Source organism: Salmo salar, unplaced genomic scaffold, assembly GCF_905237065.1.
Source record: "Salmo salar unplaced genomic scaffold, Ssal_v3.1, whole genome shotgun sequence".
Lineage (NCBI taxonomy): Eukaryota > Metazoa > Chordata > Actinopteri > Salmoniformes > Salmonidae > Salmo > Salmo salar.
Window position 1 is genome coordinate 39764 of NW_025549366.1, and position 16645 is coordinate 56408.

At 42.0% G+C, this 16645-nt stretch overlaps 1 protein-coding gene across 4 annotated transcripts in view; it reads left to right on the plus strand.

Moving 5' to 3' along the window:
* LOC123723824 (uncharacterized) overlaps positions 1–15267 on the plus strand; it is a 31118-nt gene extending 15851 nt beyond the window's left edge. Inside the window, exons 1-6 of one of the 4 annotated variants that reach the window (XM_045713193.1) lie at positions 6272–6432; positions 6757–6789; positions 7279–7590; positions 7729–7779; positions 14875–14976; positions 15163–15267. In XM_045713193.1, coding sequence (XP_045569149.1) covers positions 6375–6432; positions 6757–6789; positions 7279–7590; positions 7729–7779; positions 14875–14976; positions 15163–15227 — 621 coding nt within the window. In that variant the 5' untranslated portion in view covers positions 6272–6374 and the 3' untranslated portion in view covers positions 15228–15267. Of the gene's footprint in view, positions 1–6271; positions 6433–6756; positions 6790–7278; positions 7591–7728; positions 7780–9488; positions 9758–14874; positions 14977–15162 lie in introns of those variants that run through there. The other 3 variants (XM_045713194.1, XM_045713195.1, XM_045713196.1) reach the window with 3 other exon arrangements.
* The last annotated feature ends 1378 nt before the right edge of the window (positions 15268–16645 follow it).

A 16645-nucleotide genomic window follows, 5' to 3' on the forward strand; every position in this document is an offset into this window, starting at 1 on the left:
AGCGCTGCAGTTCTTGACACAAACCGGTGTGCTTGGCACTTACTAACATAATCCTTTCAAAGGCACTTCAATATTTTGTCTTGTCCATTCACCCTCTGAATGGCACACATACACAATCCATGTCTCAATTGTCTCAAGGCTTAAAAATCATTATTTAACCTATCTCCTCCCTTTCATCTACACTGAATTAAGTGGATTTAAGAAGTGATATCAATAAGGGATGATAGCTTTCACCTGGATTCACCTAGTCAGTCTATGTCATGGAAAGAGCAGGTGTTCTTAATATTTTGTATACTCAGTGTACAACATTTACATGAGCAGTGGAGGCTCCTCAGAGGAGGAAGCGGAGGACCATCATGCTCAGTGAATTTCCCCCCCAAAAATGGTGAAACATAAAAAAAGTTATAATGTTTGGATGAAACTATACCAAATATGTTCACGTCACCAAATTGTTGATTACAACACACTGTTTTGCAGTGATCTACAGTAGCCTCAACAGCACTCGATGACCAGCTGCCTCTAATTGGAGATCATCCCCCCAAAAAAACATAGAAAACAACAACTAGAACCCCACATAGAAATACATAAACTAGACAAAACCCTCAACATAGAAAAAGAAACCAGACCCAACATAGACATAAATAAACTAGAGAAAACCCTCTGTCATGCCCTGACCTACTCTACCATAGAAAAATAAAAGCTTTCTATGGTCAGGACGTGATAGAGACAAAGAGAGTGAAAGCCAATAGTTGAACAGTTTTGAATGAGAGAGAGAGAGCTATATTTTGTAGTTAGTTTTTTCACTTTCACTTAATTAGCTAGCAAATGTGGCTAGATAGTTTAGCCTACTCAAACACCCGGATAAAACAGAGGGATGCTAAATTAGCTTGCTGGCTATGGCTATACAACACTGGAACTCTTCCGTGTCAAGGTACGCTTTTTGGTTTCATCAATTTATTCCCACTGAGGCCCAACGGTGTAACTGCTAAACTGCTTGCTGCTGACTGTATGATGTACTGTATGTTTTACTAACACATTAGTTCTAGTAGCAATGTTGACTATGACGTTAATATGGTGACAACTATGTAGGCTGTGTGTAGAAGTTAGCGGTTATGATATGAAGGTTTGGCTTGGAAAAGTTCTCTCGCCTGGAACAGCAAAGTGAGCACAACCACACCCACAACTGCAGGCATGCATGCACTTACACACACACACACACACACACACACACACACACACACACACACACACACACACACACACACACACACACACACACAATCTCACTCCGGCTTCTTCGTTGTTCAGGCCCTGTTGAAGAGAATGGACAGTCATTTGAAAATGACAATTCAAGTTCAAAATCACCCACTGTGTTTTATAAACCACTTTCAGTTTCAGATTGGTCTTTTATCCGTTTAGAATACATGATATGTACAGTACTGTAGATTCAAAGGACTGAAGTTGAACTATCTGTTTCTTTTCTCTAGTCCGATACATACCACGTATACAGCTCAATCCTTGAGAGACCAGAAACCTCAGCACAGCCGGATGGGTTGTACAGTCTTCTGCAGGCACACTGAAACTACACCACTGGCTTTGTGTAGCATTGTACAGCTATGTCTCACATGTCTCATACATGTCTCATACAAATACGGCGGACTATGTATTTTTGTAAAGACAAAGGACATGATTGTGGACTACAGGAAAAAGTGGATCGAGCAAGCCTCCATTCTCATAGACGGGGCTGTAGTGGAGCAGGTTGAGAGCTTCAAGTTCCTTGGTGTCCACATAACCAACAAACTAACATGGTCCAAGCACAACAAGACAGTTGTGAAGAGGGTACAACAAAACCTATTCCCCCTCAGGAGACTGAAAAGATTTCGCATGGGTCCTCAGATCCTCAAAAGGTTCGACAGCTGCACCATTACATTTTACATTTTAGTCATTTTAGCAGACGCTCTTATCCAGAGCGACTTACAGTAGTGAATGCATACATTTCATTTCATAATTGTTTTTCTGTGCTGGCCCTGATCGAAACAACTGGCGTTGCACACCATGCTCTACCAACTGAGCTACAGGGAAGCATCCTGACTGGTTGCATCACTAACTGGTATGGCAAATGCTCGGCCTCCAACAGCAAGGCAGCAAGGTTGTATTCTGCGCATGTGACTAATAACATTTGATTTGACTTGATTTGATATAGAGAGAGACAGAAAGATCTATGGAGTGGTCAGAATATTGTCAACAACAAAAAATATTGAGTATAAAAATAAATGTTTTATTTTTTTTTTTTTACTCACCAAAGGATAGAGAAAACGCTTATTAAGTGTGTGGAGTGACATGTGACTTTCCTCTGTTTTGTACATTACAAGAAAAACTCAGTAGCAGAAAGCAACATTCCCTGTCTGTGGTTCTCATGAATGATAATCTGGCCTAAGAAACCTTGAGACATAGCCCAAAGGAAAGGAGTGAGAAAATGATTCCATTCTCATTTAGAAGACCTAATGTTACATTCCTGTTGCAGTGTGAGAAATTTATTTAGAGACTCTCTCTCTCTCTCTCTCTCACACACACACACACACACACACACACACACACACACACACACACACACACACACACACCGTTGGGTTAGAGTGAGACCTTAGTCTTCTCACAGAGGGAAAGACATCCTGTTTTTGCAGCTCACTAAAGTAGCAAAGAGACTATTTTGAGCAGCACAGCGGATAGAAACTTGCACTTGTGAGTGAGGACTATCACTACCTTGGTTAAAGTGGAGGTTTGGAGTGACTCCGTCGTTGCAGATGCATTGTCCAGCCAGTCTCTGTGTTGTGTGTTTGTTTGTTGTTGTCTTCAATGCCGTTGTCCTGGTGTACCCAGATGTGGTGACATATGTGACAGTTGAGTGTGTACAAAAACACACAAACCATTCTAGTGGGAAAACATCCAAGACTGTTACACCCCCCCCACCACCACCACCTGCCCCCTCCGTCCTCCATGGTGTGTGTGTGTGTGTGTGTGTGTGTGTGTGTGTGTGTGTGTGTGTGTGTGTGTGTGTGGCTGATATTGTGATTTTTGTAGAAAAGTGCCCCATTCTCCATTGGGATCCAAACAGAATTGATCCCTATACAATGGTCACCTCTGAGTCAACTTCAACACAGAATACAGACAGAACAGTTGTCTCACAACTCCTCCTCCCATTGACCAACAATCACCAGTTTGGATTAAATCAAATTGAAGAAAAAATAAAGATGTTGTGTGGATGTTGTGTTTGTGTTTTCAATGTCAGAGATTGGTACTAATGATCTGTAAGGAAAGGCAATCCAGAAGAGCACACGGATGGAGGTGTGAAGAACCTCTCACTTTACCATCATGGGGAACGGATTCAGAATCCTCAATTTTCAGGTCATTTACTACTGAATACTTGAAGTAGGGGTTTCTCCTACAATGAGAAGTGAAGATACAGCACCTGGTATATAGAACATGGTAGAAAACATGGAACACTTCATTATGTTGATGCATGCAGATTTTAAAGTAATGTGCCAACTGAGAGTGAAAGGTTGGGGAGAATCTCCTATCCTCTATGCAGAGCAAGATCTTGATGTGCAATCAAACTGTTAAGGATTCATCAATGGCCTATCAGTTAACATACACCACGCAATATTTTAAAATGTTTTGCAACGGAAAATGAGAATGAGCGTTTCTCATTGGACAAGTCCAAGTAGTCTTTCCCTGTTTCAGCGCATTCTTCTTCTGTTTGATGCCTAATGAACACGACCCAGGAGTTGAAGGCCAACAGACATCACCAATAGTAATCGAAGGAGTAAAAGACCTGATTCACCCACTTAAAAGACCTGATTCACCCACTTAAAAATGGTGTTAATTTTTTGTATTTAAGTTATTCTTGATTACATTTTTTTTAATCAGTTTGGCTTATTGAATATGTCAGTTTGGGACTGTACTATTTGTAATAGTAACTGTTTTCTGCTGTACAGTAAAGATTTAGGAACAAGTTAAATGTGTGTCCAGCATGCTGAATGATTACTTGTGTGAACGTGGGCTTATTTCCCATGATGCTCCAGTCCTCATACATGAATTGCCTCTGCATCGTGACAGTGCGATGTTGTGATTGAGAGTGGTGTGTGTCTCCTCACCTATCGTGTCCCCCTAGTAGACAGCCTGTGCAGTGTTATGAGAGAGGCAGCATAATTTTGGGGTGTTACACATGTAAATCTGTCAGAAGTGTGTGTGTGTGTGTGTGTGTGTGTGTGTGTGTGTGTGTGTGTGTGTGTGTGTGTGTGTGTGTGTGTGTGTGTGTGTGTGTGTGTGTGTGTGTGTGTGTGTGTGCGCGTGCGGCGCATGCATTCGTGTGTATGTGTACTGTAGGTGTGCGCATGTGTATGTGTAAGAGACAAAGAAAGAGAGCGAGAGATTCAAAATTCTCTGTTGCAGGAAACCCCCTGAGAGAAAGAGAGAGAATGTTCTGTTCAGCATGGATACTGTGTTTTAAAACCTACTGTAGGAGGCTGTCTCCACTGCCCCAGACGTTTGCTATTGTATGTGCTGTATCAGAATATTACTATTGAGTGTTGGCCAGCTTGTTTATATTCATTCAATAAAGGTGACTTTCTTTCAGACTTGTATGAGGGCTGGTCTCTATGTTAATAGTACTGTATGTCCGGTTATAAACTACACATGAAGAACTGAGATCACATGCATACTTTCACTATGTATCATAGCTATGATTACTCTCCTATAGTATAATATCCACCTCTCGTCACCTAAGAAAACTAACCTGCCGGTTGGTTGACCGTGCTGTACAAATGTTCATTCATGGTACTGTATATAAAACAATTAAAAGATCAGCATGTGGAATGTAAGTCATTATGTGCTGTGTGATTGAGTTGTTACTGCTAATGAACAGTCTCCATTTTACTAATGTACTGCATCTGTATAAATGCACTGTAAATGGACAACAGAAGACACAAAGACATTTGAAGGATGTTTTTTTCTCCCAGAATGAGTAAGATGCTCGTTTGACTTTTTGTCATTGCTAGATGCTGTTTCATCCCTCCAAGCTCAAGGTTAGTGAGATAACATTGTTAAGGGTGACATAGTAAGATCTCCACACACTTTAGTTTTAAAGTCGTTTTTCAATTTTAACGATTTTAGTTTCCCCATTAAATGAAATGTGCTAACAATATTTTAGTCAGTCACTGTCATCTGTTTAGTAAAAGTCTAGTTAACTTAATATGGAGATGTCATTCACTGACTCTCTGTGTTCTCTATTTGAGGGTATAATGATATTGATTAAGGGAACATAAGACTAAGACAATATTAGAGATTTCACAGATTGCCGTAGTGTGAAATATTATTTTCCTCTGATCTCACAGGCCTTCCTCAGCCTAGTCTGACAGTGTGTCCTACAGTCATCAGAGAGAGAGACTCAGTTCAGCTGTCAGACTCCTCCTGTCTCTGTAACGCAGTGTTTCTTCTACAGGAGCTCAGCTGCTCAGATGAACAGGTCAAAGTTAACCTGCTGAGGTCAAAATACAATGGCAGTACAGTACTGTATTACAATGGCAGTACAGTGCTAAAGGTTAGCTGTTTAGATCCATATACAGTGAGCCTGCTACAGTCACAATTCATGGTAAGAAGACAATTTGAATGTTTGTAGACAATGTACTCTTGTGCCATTTTACCATGTTCCACTTTGGATATTTTATCATACTGTTTGTTGTAATGCTAGTTAGCAAATTACTTCAAACTGGGACATTAAAATGGTATCCATAAATTAATCTGACTCCGGGTAAGTAAAAAAGTAGAGGGGACATTTGGTCCATAGACTGGCCTGTAACTTGCAAAGGCAAAGAGTCAAGCTCCTCGTTCTGGTTCGGATGCTTGTTCTGTTCTCTTATCTAAACACATATGGACTCAGTACCTAAATAAAGCATCTGACCAATTACACAAGACTTTAGTTCTGGGTTAACCGAGAATGTCTGAAATTACAAGGAGTGATTAATAAAACTCAAACTCAACCACAAATACTGTTGTCAAACACATGAAACCAATAAGACAAATCTTTTACTCAGACAATTAGTTTGTTGGTTTTGAAAATGTAATTGAAGCCATCTAGTGATGCAAAACATCAGCTGTTAAAGACAAATAGCTACAGACAACAAAAATAGTGACTGATAAATTATTCTGAACGTTCCTCTGCAACATTAGTCACACTTTCCATATGAGACTGGTTTCTGCTATCTGTGGTTTTCCTGTGAACAAGCTCCATGTCTACTTCTCTATTCAAACAACCCTCTCTGACACAGTCACCTTCTTCTGTGAAGTCAGACTAACAGTTTGTAGACGTCTGATAAATGGCATTGTTCATCCCTGATATGGCTGGTCATCTGTTTTTGGTCATCCTCCTTTTCAGTGAGTTATTCCTCCATTCCAAGTTCCATCATCTATTAGTGCTACAGGATTCTCTCTCCTCTTTAATATTTTACTTCAGGAAGTCTTTATATATTTCTGAATCTCATGGCTGTAATAAGTGTCCTATTCCATTGATCATCTTATTGATGTATTTTTCTCTATCATTATATTTTGTTCAGATCAGAATGACTACTGCTTGATAACATGCCCATGGATCCATTGTTGTATATGAAACTTTACCAACTTCTACAAAGTGTTCTTGTCTCTCATGCTTTTTTTTGAATGGCACATTTTCCTGATCAAGACCTATTGTGTTATTTCCAGTCACCTTCCAACACATCGAAGCCCAAGGTCATTGTGAGTGTTTTTTACTTTTACTAAATAATATTACATCAATCAATCAAATGTATCTTGTTAACCTAAACTACATAATTGTAGATGCATTGTTATCATCTAATAGACAACAGTGAATTAATTATTTTTCATTTTCAAACGTATATCAAGTGCTGCAATATCTATGAGTACTTAAACATTGAAAATGAATTCATAATTAAATGACAAGTGACACACTCCATCATCCCCCACACCATATAAGCAATTAAAATAGTCCATGGGATTCAATTTCATTTCACACGCGAGAATGTAAGGAATTAAGTGAAAGGAAATCATTGTAAACACAGCACACATGACTAAATGGCACTCATAAATAGACATGATATCAAATAAGACATGCTGTTAGTTAAAATAAAGAGAATGGCAGGATTTAGTTTAGTAGTGTTAATTGTGACATATACATTACATTCAAATAGAGTGATGCAAAAAGGAGTCTCTGTTCTTTCCTAACAGATCCAAAACCAGATATTACAGTCATTTCTGATGGGTACTTCAGCGTCTTGTGTTTGATTCCTGGATCCGTCAGTCCTGACAGCACCTGTAACCTGTATGTTGGAGAGGAGAGTCAGCCATCCTTCACAGCAAAGATCAAGAAGAGAAAAGCCACCACAGCAGCCGGAGAGCAGTTCTGTCAATTCACTCCAAATCATAGTGATCTGATCAGTCGTCTACAGTCAGTGAGGAGTAAGGAGGTGAGCTGTGACTACAGAGTGAGCTCAGGACCAAACTCTCTCTCTCCACGCAGTGATGGGTACAGCTTTACAGGTGAGTCATTATCTAAACAAATCTATCAGGGCTGCAGGTCTTCATGATCGAAATCACTTTAGCACATTCTTAGTATTAATATATTCATTCTGACCCACAAACTAAATACCACATTTCAATCCCCAAAATGTTTTTTAGATCTGGTGGGAGTTTACATTAGTGATCCAACAACTAAACCCTTTCCAACAGGTAGGATACACATTAGTTTTGTTTCTTCTTTTAAATGTACTTTGTGGTGCTTCTTAGAGCTGTGGAGGTCTCAACATTTCGTCAGCCGGTGATTGTCAATTAAATAACTGTCGGTATCACAGTAATTGACCGTTAATTAACATAAACACATTTAGCATCTCCTGTCTTCCACACATAGCCGACAAGCCATTTTAAAAAGTCTAATAAATCCATGTAATATAGCCCACACCTTCACAATAAATCCATTATTTATTTTAGACAGGTTATCTTAGGCATTATATGAAGAAAATGTATTCTATTTCAGAAGAAAAGAATAGCATACTCTGAGTTTTTCGTCTGTTAGGTCCTGATGTGGCTATGCCGAATGGCTGTGGGCGACACTAGTTAATGTAGCAGACAAGAGTTACTTATAATTCCGTGGTATTATTTTATATTATTCTATAGTATGAAGAATACAATTGAACAAATTATTAATTTTTTTAGATATTAACGTAACTTCAGTTGTTCTACAAACGATGGGCTACATGTTTAGATTTTTAATACACAGTAAGGCTGAATGATGAGACTCTAATGATGATTTTAAAAAAGGTTGCTTGAAAGGCATGATCTCTGCTCTGTTTTTGCACAGGCTGTACACACTCCAAAAGTCTCTTATTCACAATTTGACAAGCACTTGATAATGCCTCGAATTCCACGGTGGCATCCCCCTATGTGGCTGTAATGCACCCTAAAAAAATCTGTGCCTTTTGCGGCCCGGAGTGCTGTGTTGTGCCCTTCTCCCTGAGTGTGCTGCCAATCCGAAGCTCTCTCACTCATACGGCTCTCTGTCACATGATAGGGTCTTTCTCACAGGCTACAAGTTAAGACACACACATCGGGGACGCAACTGTGCGAGTCCTTATCCAATTCTGAGGTGCCTATAGAAGATATTGGAAGAACAGTCCACATTTACTTTTCGTCAGCCAACAAGATAGGTTGGCCTAACGAACAGCAAAAGCACTAGCCTATGTCAATCTACTATCCCCCATAGTACAAAAATGTACCTATTCTATTCTGTGCAAGAAATAGATATACCAAACATAGTCTGGGACAGTTGTGGGATGCGATAGATCCCAAATTAATACAACCACTAGCATCCCCCCCCCAAAGAATTATGCAATGTGGCTGACACAGCAGATCAGAACGTTTAGCTTAAAATATTGATAAACTATTTGGCTATTTCTTCACATTATAAGAGCGGCAATGCGCACATGGTAGTAGGCTATAAGCGCGAATGTTCCATTAGCGGAAAACACCATTAACAAAATGACCGCTTGTAAAAAAAAAAACCACCTCTTTTAAGTAAGCATTGTGACAAATAAAGCCAGTGTAGCTTTAATACGGTCACCGCAACAGCCCTAGTGCTGCTGTTATTTTATAGCAGAGCTCGTTACAGCGGTAAGAAAAGCCTGTTTCTACTTTGCCCCTCATCATCACAGTGAGTCCTACAACAGGTGTATTGGTCCTCTAAGGGACCGTCTTTGCAAATACTGTTTCCAATTGTACATTCAGTCAAAGGTCTGGGTTTTAACAATAATGTGCCACATTATGCTATTGTGAACATGTCATCTTTCTGTTGACTGAGTTGTGTTGTTTTCTAACTAAGTGATGAATACCTTACTTCTTGTGTAAATAGATACACAATTAACTTGTCTTGTGATGCTTCCCAGCAGGTTCGACTGTTAGTTCAACTTTGACCCCAGTGAGACCAACTACCAATAGGACCACTAAATGTAACTTAGTTTACAGTTAAACATTTTCTGTTCTCATTAATTCACTAAAATCTCAGACCGGTTTACTAAAATACCTATTCATAGCTGCTTGTAATTTCAGTCCAGATTTGTGTTCTTTTAGTCCATCTGATTTGTAGGTCATGTGTAATATACTTCTCTTTTTCTGCTTAATTAATGACTTTCTTGTGTAATATGAGTTCTCTTCTCACCAGGCTTGACCTTTCCTTTGACCCCCCAGTACAGCATTGAATCCTACATCAGGTGTGTTAGTCATCTTCACCTAGTTACAGTAGCAGTTACAGTAGCAGACCAAAACAAATAGAATTGCTTTATGTTCCTCAGGTTGTTGTACATTTTTTTTCTTTGTGGAGAAGAAGGACAAAACCCTGGGCCCATGCATCGACTACAGGGGTCTCAACGACATCACAGTGAAGGACCGCTACCCACTACCACTCATCTCCTAGGCCTTCGAGCCGCTTCAGGGGGCCACTGTGTTCTTCAAGCTGGACTTATGGAATGACTACCATCTGGTGCGGTTCCTGGAAGGCGACAAGTGGAAGACTGCCTTCAACATGGCCAGAGGTCACTACGAGTATCTGGTCATGCTCTATGGACTTACCAACGCCCCTGCTGTGTTCCAGGCTCTTGTCAATGATGTCCTCCGCAACATATTGAACCGGTTCTGCTTCGTCTACCTCGACAACATCCTCGTCTCCTCCCGCTCCGCCCAAGAACATGTGCTCCACGTCCGATAGGTTCTCCAACAACTCCTGGAGAACCAGCTTTTGTGAAAGTGGAGAAGTGCAAATTCCATCGCTCCACCGTCCCCTTCCTGGGTTACATCATCACTGCAGGGAGTGTCCAGATGGAACCTGGGAAGGTGAGAGCGGTGGTGGATTGGCCCCAGCCTATGTCCAGGGTGCAGCTGCAATGTTTCCTGGGATTCGGCAACTTTTATTGCCGCTTTATCCGGGGTTACAGCACCCTGGTTTCCCCCTGTCTGCACTCACCTCTCCTAAGGTTCCATTCACATGGTCCCCAGCTGCTTACTGGACATTCCGGGATCTCAAACAGTTTCACCACAGCTCCCATCTTGGTTCATCCTGACCTGTCCCGCCAGTTCGTGGTGGAGGCCGATGCTTCGGATGTCGGAGTGGGGGCAGTGCTGTCCCAGGAGCTCAAGTGACATCCCTGCGCCACCTTCTCCCATTGCCTCAACGCCAGGGAGAGGAACTACGATGTGGGGAATCGTGAGCTTCTCGAAGAGAAAATGGTGTTGGAGGCGTGAAGGCACTGGCTGGAGGGGACGGAACATCCGTTCAATGAGTGGACCGTCCACAAAAACCTAGAATATCTCCGCACCGCCAATTGTCTCAATTCCAGGCAAGCTAGATGGGCTCTGCTTTTCACCAGGTTCAACTTCTCCCTCTCATACCGACCGGGATCCAAGAATGTCAAGCTGGATGAGCTGTTGCGCCGCTAAAGCCCCATGTCTACAACACTGGAATCCGAGACCATCTTTCCCACCTCGTGCCTGGCGACGGCACTAAGCTGGGGGATACATTGGCGCAGCGTTTCCAGCCTAACCTCGGGGGGGCCCAGATAACCGGATGTTTGTTCCTGAAGCGGTCCGCTCCTCGGTCCTGGCGTGGGCCCACTCCACTAGGCTTGCCTGCCACCCGGGCTCCTGTCGGACCCTGGCCTTTGAAGCGACAATGCTTTTTGGTAGCATATCATGATTCCCGATGTCTCCGCATTCATCACCACATATACGGTCTGCATGCCGAACAAGATTCCTCGGCAAGCTCCTGCTGGTCTCCTGCAACCTCAGCCAAAGAGCGGCCCACCTTATGGTGCAGCACGTGGTGCAGCACGTCTTCCGGATCCATGGACTCCCAGTAAACATGGTCTCCGACCGGGGTCCTCAGTTCTCATCCAGGTTCTGGAAGGCGTTCTGCATATTCATTGGGCCGTCCGCCAGACTGTCCTCTGGGTTCCCACATCGAACGGCCAGTCGGAGCGAGCCAACCAAGACTTGGAAACTAATCTTTGCTGCCTGGTCTCTGCCAACTCCACCACCTGGAGCCAGCAACTAGTGTCGGTCGAATACACACACACACAACACCCTTCCTTGCCCTTTGAGTGTTCCCTGGACTAACGCCGCTGTCGTCGTACCTAGAAGAAAGCCCAGTCGGCCCTTCTCAAGACCACCTCCATGTATCAACGTCAAGCGGACTACCACCGGACCACGGCTCCCCGGTATCGTCTCGGGCAGAAGTTATGGCTGTTCACCCAGGATCTGCCCTTCCCGCAAACTTTCCCCCGGTTTATCGGCCCCTTTCCTCATCTCCAAGGTCATTAGCCCCTCTGCTGTTCATCTTGTTTTGCCCCATACCCTCCGTATACAGTACATCCCACTTTTCATGTGTCTAAAATCAAATCCATGTTTCCACAGCCCTTTGTCTCCCTTTGTCTCCTTCTGTTCTGTACCTTTTGACTCTGATCTGGATTGTGATATCTTGCCTCGCAACTAGCTATGCCCCAGGGAACCCAGAGAGCATGCCAGCAAGATGGAAATGCCCCTTTCTACCCGATGGTATAAAGAATTTGAGTTAAGGATTAACATACCAGACTAGGATGACCACACGCTGCAGCCGAGGTCTACGATTAGTCACGACCCCAAAACGCAACATGAGGTTGAAGAAGACAAAGGACCTCTTAACAATCAATGCTACGGTTGACTGGCTGTTCTAAGTATTGTATCTAAGAAGGTGTATTTAAGCAGAACCATCCGGTTATTCTTTTCAAGTTATCGTTCGTCTACACTGCTTTCATCCCCACACTGGGATCATCTACATGGGTGATTAGCCATCCTCAGAAGACCACTCTTCCAGAATGATTACAAGGAAACAGACAACAAAGAGAAAGAACATTGTGACATTTTGTGGACAATCAGAGACTTACACCTGAGAACGATGGAGAAGGCCACCCAAAGAACAAGGTCTACGTCGAATCTTTCTCACTAGGAAGACTCGGCCCACGAAGGCCTGGGCCCAACAGAGATACCCAACGAAGACCTTCAACACATAAATACATGCATTACACTTTTTACCCATAAGAGCGGCAGTTCGGGGCAAGGTATTACGGCTAAACTAAGTATAGTTTACAAATGTATCCATGGGTTGTTTCTCTTTCGCTCTCTTTCCTCCCGCTCCCTCTTTAAATCTCCATCTTGTGTAACACATGTCATATTGTGTTGGTCTGCTAAGGACCTCTTGTCATCGTATCAAGTTTCTAATCAATAACCTATACCGTGTGTGTATGTGTATCTTATGTTATCATGTAGCCTTTTAGTAAATATGGAACGGAGATCGGCTGCCTTCTGAAAATTAGTTGGCGAGGGAGTAAATCTCTACTACCATCTGTTCTATTGACCAATGTGCAATCATTGGAAAATAAAATGGATGATCTGCGATCAAGACTGTTCGACCAACTGGAGATTAAAAACTGTAATATATTATCTTTTACTGAGTTGTGGCTGAATGACGACACGGATAATATAGAGCTGGCTGGGTTCTGTGCATCGGCAGGACAGAGAAGCTACGTCTGGTAAGACGAGGGGCGGGGTTTGTATCTATTTGTCAATAACAGCTGGTGACCGATGTCTAATATTAAAGAGGTCTCCAGGTATTGCTCGCCTGAGATAGAGGACCTTGTTATAAGCTGTAGACCACACTATCTACCAAGAGAGTTCTCATTTAAATTATTCGTAGCCGTCTATTTACTACCACAAACCGATGCTGGCAGTAAGACCAGCATGTCACGTGCAACCAGAGGAAAGAAACTCTAAACCACTTTTACTCCACACACAGAGACGCATACAAAGCTCTCCTTCGCCCTCCATTTGGTAAATCTGACAATAATTCTATCCTCCTGATTCCTGCTTACAAGCAAAACTAAAGCAGGAAGCACCATTTTACTGCATTCTACAATACGTATATTATAAAGATATCCCTCTCTGGATCTCACTCCTCTCTCTCCATCAGAGCCACTTCATTTCCTGTGGCGTCACATCCTAATAATTCTAACCCCCCATGATTCCTGCTTACAAGCAAAAACTACAGTGACTCAGATAATACGGAAATGGTCAGATGACGTGGATGCTACGCTACAGGTCTGTTTTGCTAGCACAGACTATGTTCTGGGATTCATCCAATGGCATTGAGGAGTTTACCACCTCAGTCAACGACTTCTTCAATAAGTGCATCAACGACTTCACCCCCAAAGTGACCGTACGTTGATATCCCAACCAGAAGCCATGGAATTACAGGTAACATCCGCATCGAGCTAAAGGCTATAGCTGCCACTTTCAAGGAGCGGGACACTAATCCAGACGCTTACAAGAAATACCGCGTACGCCCTCAGACAAACCATCAAACAGTCAAAGCGTCAATACATAATTAAGATTGAATCCTACTACACCGGCTCTGACGCTAGTCGGATGTGGCAGGGCTTGAAAACTATTACATTTTACATTTACATTTTAGTCATTTAGCAGACGCTCTTATCCAGAGCGACTTACAGTAGTGAATGCATACATTTCATTAAAAAAATGTTTTCTTCCGTACTGGTCCCCCGTGGGGAATCGAACCGACAACCCTGGCGTTGCAAACACCATGCTCTACCAACTAAGCTACACGGGACTGGGACTACGAGGAAATCCAGCCGTGAGCTGCCCAGTGACGAGGGCCTACCAGACGAGCTACATGCCTTTATGCTCAGCTTCGAGGCAAGCACTTGTTAAATCTACCTCAAAAGGCTAAAGATGGATTTTCCACACTCTACAGTTTCCCATGTGTATCAAGCACAGGAGGTTGGTGGCACCTTAATTGGGGATGACGGGCTTGTGGTAATGGCTTCTGTGGAATGAGTGGAATAGTATCAGGTATTCCATTTGTACCATTTAGCCATTATAATGAGCTGTCCTCCCTCAGCAGCCTTCACTGGTATCAAGAATTGTACACCACCGAAAGGACATCCAGCCAACTTGAAACGACTGTGGAAATTGAAGTCAACATGGGCCAACATCCCTGTGGAATGCTTTCGACACCTTGTAAAGTCTATGCCTCGACCGAATTGAGGCTGTTTCGAAAGGCAAAATGGGGTGGGGGAGGTGCAACTAAATATTTAAGGAAGCTGTTCCTAATGTTTGGTTTACTCAGTGTGTAGCCCTAAATCAATGAAGTAGCATTTTACTGCATTCTGCACAGTACGTATATTATAAAGATATCCCTCTCTGGATCTCTCTCTCTCTTTCCATCAGAGCCACTTGATTTCCTGTGGCGTCACATCCTCACTGTGTTTGTCCTACTGGCTACCTGTGGACTAATTATACACTATGTCATCTCCCATCAATGCCCTAAAGGTCAGTTTACCTGTCAATCACTTCCTATAAGCCAGTAGGAAATAGTAATGTGTAAATTGTAATGTATGATGATTTGGGCTGTAGCAAGGCTAAGTAAAATAGTAAATCAATGTGATTTGTGTACATGTCGTTTAAGCTAAAGGTGTATGTGAATATGACATGTACACAGTACATCTGTCTTTTCAGCTGTTCCAAAGAGAAGCAGGAGGGTGGACCAGAGCAATGAAGACTTTTCGTTGACAGTGTGCTAAATCACTGTGCTAAATCACTGTGCATACCTACAAACATACAACGCACGCACACAAACACACAAACTTATTTTTACATTTAAAAATATATATATTTGACGTTTTATGCATCTTTGAGATTTCTGTGATTTTTCTTTTCAAATTGAGTGTATGATAGTGTTGCTTGGCAAGTTGAAAACTTAATGTACAAAGTGTACATACATACATTGACTGTACAAAACATTAAGAACACCCTCCCCCAGTTTGAAGTAAGTTACTAACTGGCGTTAGGGGCATGGACTCTACAAGGTGTTGAAAGCGTTCCACAGGGATGCTGACTCCAAGGCTTCCCACAGTTGTGTCAAGTTGGATGGCTGTCCTTTGGGTGGTGGACCATTTCTTGATACACACGTGAAACTGTTGAGTGTGAAAAACCCACCAGCGTTGCAGTTCTTGACACAAACCGGCCTGGCACCTACTACCATACCCGCTCAAAAGGCACGTAAATATTTTGTTTTTCCCAATCGATGTCTCAATTGTCTCAAGGCTTAAAAATCCTTCTTTAATCTGTCTCCTCCCCTTCATCCACAATGCTTGAAGTGGATTTAACAAGTGACATAAATAAAGGATCATAACTTTCACCTGAATTCACCTGGTCAGTCTTTGTTATGGAAAGAGCAGGTGTTCATAATGTTTTTGTTTTGTACACTCTGTGTATATACATACACACAAACATACATACATTTGCACACATACATTTTTTTATGATTTTTTAAATAATTATTTCACCTTTATTTAACCAGGTAGGCAAGTTGAGAACAAGTTCTCTTTATTGCGACCTGGCCATAGATAAAGCAAAAGCAGTTCGAGCACAACATACAAAAACACAGAGTTACACATGGAGTAAAACAACATACAATCCAATGACAGAGAAAAATAAGACTATATACAATGTGAGCAAATGATGTGGAGATAAGGGGAGGTAAAGGCAAAAAAGGCCATGGTGGCAGAGTAAATACAGTGTAGCAAGTAAAACACTGGAATGGTAGATTTGTTATTTGAAGAAAGTTCAAAGTTAAAATATAAATAATATGGTGCAAAGGGAGCAAAATAAAATAAAATAAATAAATACAAGTAGGGGAAGAGGTAGTAGTTTGCATTTCAATTACTAGATGGCTGTTATGTACAGGTGCAGTGATCTGTGAGCTGCTCTGACAGCTGGTGCTTAAAGCTAGTGAGGAGATAAGTGTTTTTAACACGTTTTGTAAATCAAGTGTCCGTTCTATAATCTTTGTTGAAATTGACTGCATGATAGTGTTGAAGGCAAGGTGCACAGAGCAATGTTTATTATTAAAACTTTTCAAATAACAGTTTGTCTGGGGATCAACATTTGTTACAAATTATATGTAATAGTCTGTTTTAGCCTGGGGTGCCAGTCTATT